This window comes from Cyprinus carpio, chromosome B17 (assembly GCF_018340385.1).
Source record: "Cyprinus carpio isolate SPL01 chromosome B17, ASM1834038v1, whole genome shotgun sequence".
Classification (NCBI taxonomy): Eukaryota; Metazoa; Chordata; class Actinopteri; order Cypriniformes; family Cyprinidae; genus Cyprinus; species Cyprinus carpio.
Window position 1 is genome coordinate 20,942,255 of NC_056613.1, and position 11,605 is coordinate 20,953,859.

At 37.3% G+C, this 11,605-nt stretch overlaps 2 protein-coding genes across 2 annotated transcripts in view; one reads left to right on the forward strand and one right to left on the reverse strand.

Annotated features, from left to right (window-relative positions):
• Nucleotides 1–8,314, reverse strand: part of tmem63c (transmembrane protein 63C) — a 48,857-nt gene extending 40,543 nt beyond the window's left edge. The window contains exon 1 of the mRNA XM_042742759.1: nucleotides 8,104–8,314. The gene's annotated coding sequence lies outside the window, so the exon portion shown is untranslated. The remainder of the gene's footprint in view (nucleotides 1–8,103) is intronic.
• A 285-nt stretch (nucleotides 8,315–8,599) lies between these two features.
• On the forward strand, nucleotides 8,600–11,174 carry zdhhc22 (zinc finger DHHC-type palmitoyltransferase 22). The gene is made up of 3 exons (XM_019120982.2): nucleotides 8,600–8,757; nucleotides 9,699–10,256; nucleotides 10,340–11,174. Exons 2-3 carry the CDS (start codon nucleotides 9,701–9,703, stop codon nucleotides 10,624–10,626), a joined length of 843 nt encoding a protein of 280 aa, XP_018976527.1. The 5' UTR covers nucleotides 8,600–8,757; nucleotides 9,699–9,700; the 3' UTR covers nucleotides 10,627–11,174.
• Nucleotides 11,175–11,605: the final 431 nt, after the last annotated feature.

The following is an 11,605-nucleotide window of genomic DNA, read 5'->3' on the forward strand; positions in this document are numbered from 1 at the left end:
TGGGGTTAGGTGTGGTCCTTCATATGAATTCCTATGAGTTTGCCACCTCATAACATACATATGATTTTTTACAAATCGTACGAATTTGGATAATTTGTGAAAATTAGCCACCTCATAAAATATGTTTGAATTGCTGTGAGATTGGGTTGTATAAACTCACAATTGCACTCACAAACTCACAAAGTCCAATTCTGCTTAAAAAAGATTGACTACTTTCTTACAATTGGAAGTTTATATCTCACAATTTTAACTTTATAACAATTTACTATAACTCATAATTGCGTGTTATAAAGTCAGAATCGCAAAATATAAACTCACAATTTTGAGAAAAAGTCAAAATTGCAGGTTTATATCTCACAATTTCAACTTTATGACATGCAATTGTGACTTTATATTGAAATTCTGAGAAAATAGTCAGAATTGTGAGATAAGTTGCAATTGACTTTTTTATTTCTATTCAGTGGTGGAAACAAACTTCCAACTGAACCAGAGTCCCTTTAAGGTAAGTCATTTCACTCAACAGCTATCTTTGAAACACTTCTTGGGCATCTATTTCAGTCATGCAACTATAGCGTATAACTCTTTGAATGGGGAAACATTAAATCCACAAAAGCTGTTCACCAAACTTACGATTCAATTTCATCCTTGAAATCACCAATGAAATCTGACAACAACTGTCTAATAAATGTTGTTTCTTATGCTCAAACAGCATAGAAAAGCTTATTTTTCAGTGTAGACCATCCAACTAGCCTCCGCATATGCAGTCCTAAGTGTAAACGAGACAATATTGCACCAAAGATAATATTAGAAACAAACCTGTATGTGGTCCTTACACAACAAATCAAGCAGATGATGATAAAGTACTGACAAACAAGGCCCGAAACGGTCTACATGCCAGCTGTTGGATGTCATTATGCAAAAGGAAATCATATCCAACCACTACCTATGCGAACTTTCTATAGCTCACGCTCCAGCCTCTGTGGCTCTTAGTATACTGCAGAAGGATGTATCAACTTTCAATCTCAGCCAAGTGCACCATCAAATATTCATGCCTGTGCTGCGTAGAGATGCCAAATACATATTTTACTGAGGATTATTTGTTGTGTGTTGTCAGTAATGTATTACAAGCTTTTGATCACCGAACCACTGGAGAGAAAGCAGCAGTCTCGGAAAATGACTAAGAAGCATGTCTACAAACTCTGGGAAAGAACATTATGAACTAAAATAAGGTTGTTTAAAGCCTCTCTTGATGTAGTCACACCTGCTGGCTAAATAAATGTTTTTGGCACGATTTGTAACAGCTGTTTTCAAAGAGTTATTCATTTGTGAATGTCTACTCACATCTGCCTCTTCCCTCACATTGTATTAATGAGGTAAATATGTTTATGATTCATATTTGTCATTGTTGTGGAAGTCCAGAATTGAAGATTGTAGCGTCGTGCTGTTTAAACCGTTAGTAAAATGCTTAATCATGGTAGTAAATGCATTTACTAATCTATAAACACATCATAGATTTTACTGATCTTTTTGTTGTCTTTTTGGAGTGTTATAGTTTATGATGTTTTATAGATTGCTATTACGGTTTGCTCTACATTTCTTCTAAACCTCATGGAATAGAGATACTAATGCATTCTAGTCTAACACGAGTACCATCATAAACATATTTTAAAATGATGGTTTATATCTTATGTAAACTTAGCAGAAATGCATATTTTTGCCATGGTTTTTCCAACCAACATTAAAAATGGCAGAAAAAGAATAAGAATGGTGCATTTCTGCCACCTAAATATTGGGTTGTTTTTGGCACTTGGGAAATTTTAAGCAAGATGCTGTGTTTTTTTGGTGATACTATTGGTGCTTTATTTCTTGTTCTGCCTCTGTACAGAATTACTTTCTAAGACTTTAATGGACTTGTTTTAATTAAATAGTATATTAATATGAACACACACACACACACACACACACACACACACACACATATAAGCTATTTGTTGATAAAGTAGAAACCAAACAAACATGGAACATTAAAAAAAGAAACACAGAAAGGAGACTTTGAGAGATTTACCATGCGCTACATTATATAAGAGCCAAAAGTTTTCACCCCTCTGATGCAACTGGCAAAGCAAAAACCAATTCCAGCAAGGTGCCACTAATATTTCTTCTTTAATGAAAATAGTAAGGAATGGGAGCCGAAAGAGACATCAGCCAAGAGCAGGTGTTCATTCTGATGATTTATTCATGATCCAATTATGAGCTTCAACTAACATTCTGTCACAAGTGCAGTGACATTTCGACTACTATTAATTGCTTTATACAGTCAGTTTGGTAATCATGCATCGCTGAATATCATTCAAAGATGCTCCATTTATATGTAAAGCAGATGGAAAATCTGACTGGTGACAGGTGCCGTAACTGCGTCTTATCCTTAATAGTCAGATGGACACTGGCCATTGAGGAAGACTGCAAATGTCAGGTATTTATCGCTCGGTAGAGGAACCACTGATTTAGAGATGACTTCTTTCCGAAAGCATGACAAGTCTTGCAAATGCCACAGAGGCTTACAATCTTATTTTAGCTTGTCAGAGTATAAAGTATGACTGGTGATGAGATGGTTTGCTATTTTAAAGGTAATCAATACTAGCATAGTTGTTTTCCAATGTTTGCTGGGTTTTGATTTTGGTGTGCAGGTTTGTTTCCACATTTTTATTGCTTCACTTTTTATAGATGTCTTGTTGTCGTGGCACAAAAAATGTATCTGATTAAAGATCTGATTTGCATTGAAGACTGCTGTGTCACACCTGGTTAGCACATGGAATAAAGCCGAAAAATCACATTAACAACCTGCTGATTCATTAGCAGAAGGCCAAATTTATTATCTTATTTTTGCTGGTGAACAGCATGATTATACTGGTTTGTCCTGTTAAATTAGCAGATATTGTAGCCAAGGATGCAGGTGGGTGGTACAAGGCAGAGGAGACCTTGTTTTACTAAGAAAAGCCAATGTTAGCATAGTTCTCTCTGAACAGAGCACAAACCTCACTCTTCAGCACAGTAGCAAACTCTAAAAATCCTAAAAAAACAGAATCCTTTCTAAATGCTGGCATAACGGAACATTAAGCAGTCACACATTTCCCCTGCTCATATCACTCAAAAAAACATAGAATAACCCTCAACTGTCTACTTTTATTCATGCCCTTTAGGCTCACGCAAAGCATGCTGGGTACTGAAAAACCTCTTGATAACACAATGTTACAATATGTTATTATTCATCCATGAATTCTTTATGGTTGCACAGTAGGAGTTTAAATGAACAATATGTCAATTTCAAAAATCCATAATAACAAACAAATAAATAAATGCTGTAGTAACTGAAGACGATTTTTAGAAATAACATCACTTTCATAATAATGAAGCACTTCCTCCCCAAACCTTTGGATGGTCCATTGCACACTGTAAAAACTAAAGGTTAAAAATTTATTTTAAGTGCCTCAAAGCTCTTTTTCTCATAATAGGGTTCCTGGAGGAACTACTCTTTGCAAGTATTGCAGGAACTCATGGGATCCTAGAAGCACTTTGTTTCCAGTTCTAAGGTTCTGGAGTCACCCTTTCATTACACTGAGACCTCAAAGTGCTCTGGAGGTTCCTGGAGGAACTCAATTTTTAGTTATTGTAAAATATGTTAACACTGCAGTGGTTCCTGGAAGGTCTTATTTGTAAAAACCATCATCTATTTTTTGAGTAATTTACATAAAAACGTTTTTTCTTTTTTTAGCATTTCCTCTCATCCGAACTTCCAGTATACATGAGTTCTCTTAAAATGCTCAAAGGGTTCACAGAGCAGCACTATATAAGTATTTTTTTATTTGTTTATTTGACATTGAAAAAACTGAAATAGTGTTTCATGTTGGCCTAATCCAAAATTATATATGACTGTATACACTGTTACATTGAACTGAATGAAACAGTTAAAAAATTATCCATGTATTCTTTTTTATTCAGCAGTTAATAAAAAAATGCATTCTGCAATTGTTTCATGAATATGGCTCTGTAGTGGACACCTCAAATATGGACAGCTACTGATGACTGTATATAATAAATGAGGAAAGTCTGAGTTTGTGCATGTGTGTATACATATACAGTGTACACACACACACATTACATACACTGTGTGTGTTATTGTAATAGACATTGTGCATTTAATTAGTCCACAACCATTAATCAATGCACTAATATGACAAAAAAAATACCTGTGGTGTTCCTCATTTTTAAGATACTTTGAAAAAAGCCTGTGCTAAAAGAAGAAATGTAAATACTTTGTTATTTAATTTTATGTAAATCCCTCTTTTTTTCAATGAACAGCCTACACAGAATCTCACAACAACTGTGGTAATAACAGGAGACCCATTTTGTGTGAGCAGCACTGCAGACTTTCCTGATGGTGAGGAGCTACTAACCTGCCGACATGACCTTACTATGAGTGACTACAGGTGCTTCTCAATAAATTAGAATGTTATGGAAAAGTTCATTTATTTCAGTAATTCAACTCAAATTGTGAAACTCGTGTATTAAATAAATTCAATGAACACAGACTGAAGTAGTTTAAGTCTTTGGTTTTTTTTTAATTGTGATGATTTTGGCTCACATTTAACAAAAACAAATTAGAATATAGTGACATGCCAATCAGCTAATCAACTCAAAACACCTGCAAAGGTTTCCTGAGCCTTCAAAATGGTCTCTCAGTTTGGTTCACTAGGCTACACAATCATGGGGAAGACTGCTGATCTGACAGTTGTCCAGAAGACAATCATTGACACCCTTCACAAGGAGGGTAAGCCACAAACATTCATTGCCAAAGAAGCTGGCTGTTCACAGAGTGCTGTATCCAAGCATGTTAACAGAAAGTTGAGTGAAAGGAAAAAAGTATGGAAGAAAAAGATGCACAACCAACCGAGAGAACCTTATGAGGATTGTCAAGCAAAATTGATTCAAGAATTTGAGTGACCTTCACAAGGAATGGACTGAGGCTGGGGTCAAGGCATCAAGAGCCACCACACACAGACGTGTCAAGGAATTTGGCTACAGTTGTCGTATTCCTCTTGTTAAGGCACAGACAACGTCAGAGGTGTCTTACCTGGGCTAAGGAGAAGAAGAACTGGACTGTTGTCCAAAGTCCTCTTTTCAGATGAGAGCAAGTTTTGTATTTCATTTGGAAACCAAGGTCCTAGAGTCTGGAGGAAGGGTGGAGAAGCTCATAGCCCAAGTTGCTTGAAGTCCAATGTTAAGTTTCCACAGTCTGTGATGGTTTGGGGTGCAATGTCATCTGCTGGTGTTGATCCATTGTGTTTTTTGAAAACCAAAGTCACTGCACCCGTTTACCAATAAATTTTGGAGCGCTTCATGCTTCCTTCTGCTGACCAGCTTTTTGAAGATGCTGATTTCATTTCCCAGCAGGATTTGGCACCTGCCCACACTGCCAAAAGCACTAAAAGTTGGTTAAAATGACCATGGTGTTGATGTGCTTGACTGGCCAGCAAACTCACCAGATCTGAACCCTATAGAGAATCTATGAGATATTGTCAAGAGAAAATGAGAAACAAGAGACCAAAAAATGCAGATGAGCTGAAGCCCACTGTGAAAGAAACCCGGGCTTCCATACCACCTCAGCAGTGCCACAAACTGATCACCTCCATGCCACGCAGAAATTGAGGCAGTAATTAAAGCAAAAGGAGCCCCTACCAAGTATTGAGTACATGTACAGTAAATGAACATACTTTCCAGAAGGCAAACAATTCACTAAAAATGTTTTTTTTTTTTTTTTTGGTTGGTCTTATGAAGTATTCTAATTTGTTGAGATGAGTGAATTGGTGGGTTTTTGTTAAATGTGAGCCAAAATCATCACAATTAAAAGAACCAAATACACAAACAAAAACATACTATATACACATAATAAATTAAAAACACAAAATTAAAAAATCAAGTTGAATTACTGAAATAAATGAACTTTTCCACGCCATTCTAATTTATTGAGATGCACCTCTATGTTCTGTTCAACATTATACAGAAAAGCAGTTAAAAGTACACTAAAGTGCACTATTTTTCTGCTGTATCTGTTGGACATTCAGGAGGAGATCATGGACCATTTTCACAAGACTGATGATGCGTTTCAGCGGTCATCAGCATCGTAAATCCTCACAATTTTTGTATATTTTGATTTTTAAAAAATGATGTTCATTTATAACACTATACTTTGTATTATATCACATGTGTATCAAATTAAAAAAAAAAATAGCTAAGGCTAATGCGAGGGTGTTTCTAATGCAGCGTCTTTGGGAGGGAAGATAAATTTGACATTGTTCTCTCTTCTGACTGCTGTTATCAGTCTCTGTCAATTTTTTTCCTTTGACTGAAAGACGTGAAAATGCTATCATAGAGTTTTTCTTTTGCTATTTGAGCAAATGAGAATGCAAAAAATATATTTGTGGTACTCTCCCATTCACTGCTCTCGAAGTTTACCCAACCATGACAACTTCTGCTGCTGAGAAACCTGGAAATGTGAAAAAGGTTTATTAAGCTACATACAGCTATCTTGACGCTGATCAATCTCTTAAAATCTCCTGTGTGAATTTTCCAAAGAGTGACCTCCATTTAGAACAGGAAATAAAATGTTACTATTGATTGCACTGTACATAAATTTTTAATTAAATTTGTAATTGAATTTATTGATTTCAATTGTATTAGTTTTTAGGTACATGAAAAGGTTTTTTTTTTTAAAGTTCTAAGATATTTGAGTCACATTTACTTGTTTACAGTTTTTTTGGTGCCTCGAAGCACCCAAACCGTCAAAAGTTCCTCGGACAGCCACCCCTTTCAGAACGGTGCCTAGAGGCTCTACAGAGGGTTCCGCTGGTGTGGCAAAGTGAAGAACCCCAAAAGGTGCCTCCAGGAACGTTTAGTTTTTACAGTGATTAGACATTTTATTAAAATAGGCTATTTTTAACGAATTCCATTTAAGCACAGTGATTACTCTCACTAGATTTTCATGACTATAATGCAGTGTTTTTGTTACTGCATCACTTTTTTAGTCATAGTTGTTTAAATTAAAGGAGGTACACAACAATATACTACCATAATGTCTAAATCTAATAAATCACTTTCACAATCACAATGACCTCTAATGAAATATTTAAGTAAAATCATTATGTTTAATAGCCATTATATAATATTAATGACATCTCTGCACTTAGGCTATTATATACAAATAAATTAAAAATAATAATAATAAATTATAACGCATTGTGATTATTTCATTTGAGAATATGCTTTATTGTTATGAAACAATGAAAACAGGCTTAGGCTACTTTATTTTATTTTGTGTTGATATAACCAGCACATGTCCCTGGCAGGTTTGTGTGTTTCCTCCTCTACCTGTTTAAAGTAATGTTTGATTCTCAAAGGGATGATTAGAGACTGCATTTCTAATTGTGAAAGTTATTATGATTATCTGCTTGAGCATCATCTCAGCTTCTTGGCAACAGCGTGGAGAAATCTATCCGCCCCCATCCTCTGATTTGTAACGCGCAGCTTTGACTTGATCCCCATTCAATACATTATCCAGACATTAAACTCCCAGCTGTCAGCATGTGAGAACTAATACAGCCATTATCAGCAGCAGAAGCAGAAGCAGCAGCACAGCAACCATAACTTTAAAAAGATAATATTAGGATCTCACAATAATGAACGCACAACGTGCGCACAATAACAGCGGGGCTCCTGGAGATGTTGTACATGAGACGGTAAACAAACAAGCCAAAGTAAAACCATTCTCATGTCATCAATACGCCCATAGTATTGCCAGACACCTCAAGCAGTTCATTTATTTAAGTATCACCCCTCCTCTGTGTTTAGCACCCGAGCATAGCCCAGGTCTCTGCAGCAATAGCGTTTAAAACGCAATGTCTATAACTGTTACATCAAAACGCCCACTTTTAAAACCCGTTGAAGTTCGGAATGAATCATTGAGTCGTTTGCTGAATCCTTTCTTGAAGGATATAATTGAGAATAGTTCATCAGAAGCGAGGTGAATATAACAATAGTGCGGCTTACCTTTCAGACACGTCCTGTGGTGTACGTCCGGTTGGATGCTTCTGTCTGTCTGCATCAGCACCAGCGCACTCGGGGAGCGCCCACCGCCCAGGGACCGTCTGGAAAGAGACACGCCTTCAACAAACACGAAAACGAAAAGTTTTGACGTTGTGTCTCTGCGTATCGCAGACACGGGCTTGTTTGCACGAACCACGTCTTAAAATGCTCATTTTAAATCTTAAGGCATGGTTTTACGTGTATCAAACGCTGCAGAAATAATTAAATAATCGTTATCTGCTTAAAATAAGCGTTGATTTGCACTGCCATCTGTTGGTGAACGTTGTAAATGCACATTTTGTGTGGAAAACAGTATTATTCAGCGGCATACATATATAAAATATTGATATAACTCACATAGTAATGCAGAATAATGAATAAACACCTAAACATATTCATATAACGAGTGTAGCTATACAGGTTTGACTGTTTTTTCTTATTTCCAGTTGAGCTGGATGCTGTGTCCACACCAACAGGCGGTGCTAAACTACCGAGACACACCGCGAACAGATGCTCTCAGTATTACGAAATTATAACTGATTTGCTTTTTCTGAATGAATTATAGGCTAATCTGTCCTAGCAGCGTGAGCGAGGCTCTTCTGGTCTAGCCGGCGTCAGGTAATAACCCAGAAATATCATCATCAAGCTCCTGTTTCAAACAGATGAGATGCTTCAGGCTTTGTTCTTCCTTAATCTATTTGTCACGAACCCTGTCTGTAATATATACGTTTGTATAAAAATTTGAAATTGCGATTAATTCTAGGATATACCTATTTAGTTAATGCATCATACGGTTCATCACATCTCTTCTCACTCCATTGTCTGAAAACAATGCATTTTAGCTTCATTATTACTAATAAAAACATGGTGTATATATTTAAATCCTAAATGATGTCGATTCTGTTCTGTGTAAGGTGGTAGTCTGTATAAAAATGTGATTTCTGAGCGATTGAGGGTTTTAGGGTTATGTAGGCTATCCGTTTCTTGATGATATGTTGTATACAAGCTGATGCATGCATTTATTCATTCATTTTTCTGTTAAAAATACTAAATCCAGTCACAGTTTAATGTGCAGAGACGATTAAGAGACAAATTTAATTTATTCCAGCATATAAAATGTAAACACTGTGGCTGTTCCAGCATTGCTTATTTTTTGTTATAGACTACCCCTACTTAGCAACATAGACTGAACCAATGGCGTGAGTTGGGGGCGGGGCTATCTGTTTTGCCGACCAATGGAAGAGTTCTGGGAAGTTTTTGGGAAACATATTGGAATACACTACACCTTTATATCTGAAATTTCATTTGGTTCAGATATACTGTAACACAAATTTTGTTTGAACTTGCTTGATACTTGTTGGCCGAGAAAAATTATTTATTGACAGCCAGTTAAAATCTCTACAGCATCATAAAGCATGTCAGTAACATATAACTTTCCTTTATCATTTTCATTCAATAGGGTTGAATTGCTTCAAAGGCCATCATGAAATGTATCATTTTATCATCTTTAGCTGAATGCATTTTCTCAATTAAGACATTCTTTTATTAATCTAACACAGGCATGTTGTTCAGGATGGTAAAACTCAGACTACTCAACACGATTGCACCTGCATACTTCTACACTGCAACAGTGGTCACATTCGCCCTCCACTTCCTCCTCTTCATGCCCACTGTTTTCCGAAGTCCAGATGTGGCGCTGAATCCCACCATGCTGGTCCACATCGCTGTCTTTCTCTTCTTCATGGGGAACGCATTGGGTAATTACACAATGACTATATGGTACCCATCTGAGAGTGCCAACGAGGCAGTAATTCCAGTCTGTTCACCCGACTGCCCGGACCGAATTGACGCCCACTACCTCCTGAATGGACGCCACTTCTGTAAAGTGTGTAAGAAAGTGATTCTAAAACGGGACCACCACTGCTTTTTCACAGGAAACTGCATCGGGAATAGGAACATGCGCTACTTTATTATGTTCAGCATCTATACGTCCTGCTGTTGTCTGTATTCGTTGGTAATCGGGGTGGCGTATCTTACAACGGAATACTCCATTTCCTTTGAGAACCCACTGACGTTCCTCACTCTTCTGCCGCTCTCAACAGGTTACTTCTTCCTCGGTAGGTTTAATTTTGTTTGCTTGAGGCTTTCCTACAGTAGTTCAAATATCCTTGAGAAGAACATTTTTCTTTTCTCCCCTCAGGTTTGATTTCAGGTCTCCATTTCTTTCTGGTTATAATGCTGTATGTCTGGCTGGGTATCGGACTGGTGAGCGCCGGTTTCTGCTGTCAGCAGCTTCTACTAGTAGCCCGAGGGCAGACCTGGTGCGAGCTGCAGAAAGGGCAGCTGTCAGAGAGTCGTGGGACCTGGCGTGCCAACCTGACTGATGTTTTCGGTTCCCGTTGGGCTCTGGGCTTTTTCCTGCCAGTTCAGACTGTGGAGACCAAACCTGGGAACTGGCAGGTCTACCATGATCACAAACATGACTGAAAAGCCAAGAACTTGCCATATCAGTGTGTTCATCATGATTTGACCCGAGTCGACCAGTTATTAAATGTGATAAGGGCTTCAGTGCATGCAACTGATCTAGCTTTTCAGTGGATTTCTGTCAACGCTGCGCAAATTAGGAGAGCGTTATGTCACAAAGAGGTTGTAACACCCATATCTATGTCTATCAGCACTGTGTTGAAACTCAATTTCAGCCCTAGTTCAGGGCAGCAGTGATTAGCAGTGGTAACATCAGAGAAGGAGGCCAGGATTAAAGGTTGGATGGGTATTGTCAAAACAACGCACACTAAGTAATCAGCACACTATTACACAACACAAGTGTCCTGCTAAAATGTGGGTGACATTTAGTTAGATATTGAAGTGAAATGGCCACACACCACAGGAAGTTCAATTGTAACTTAAATAGAATTTTTCTTGCAATTAAAAAAAAAAAACACAATGCATATTTATTTAGGCAATGCATAAATACTAAAACTGAAAATGAAGAAGAAAAAAAAACTATAAATCCTTTGGAGTTAAAGGGATACTCCACCCCAAAATAAAAAAAAATTGGGTCATTAATCATTAACCCCAATGTCGTTCCAAACCCATAAAAGCTTCATTCTTCTTCGGAACCCAATTTAAGATATTTTGGATGAAAACCAGGAGGCTTGTGACTGTCTCATAGACTGGCAAGTAAAATACACTGTCAAGGTCCAGAAAGGTATGAAAGACGGCTGACACAGTATAGCGTACGCCGCTTGCCTCCAGCTCATATTCTCAAAAATGGCGCTACACTGATGTGGGGAGAGACACAGAGGAGAGAAATTGTTGAATAAAGTCGTTATTTTTGTTTTATATGTGTACAAAAAGTATTCTCGTCGCTTTATAATGTTACGGTTGAATCACTGATGGCAGATGGACTATTCTGACGATGCTTTTCATACTTTCCTGGACCTTGACACTATTATTTACTTGGCAG

Bases quoted from the DNA above. Each gene is read 5' to 3' on its own strand.
- zdhhc22 (XM_019120982.2), top strand. From the start codon at position 9,701: ATGTTGTTCAGGATGGTAAAACTCAGACTACTCAACACGATTGCACCT. The intron at 10,257-10,339 runs GTAGGTTTAATT...TTCTCCCCTCAG, and splicing joins AACAGGTTACTTCTTCCTCG to GTTTGATTTCAGGTCTCCAT.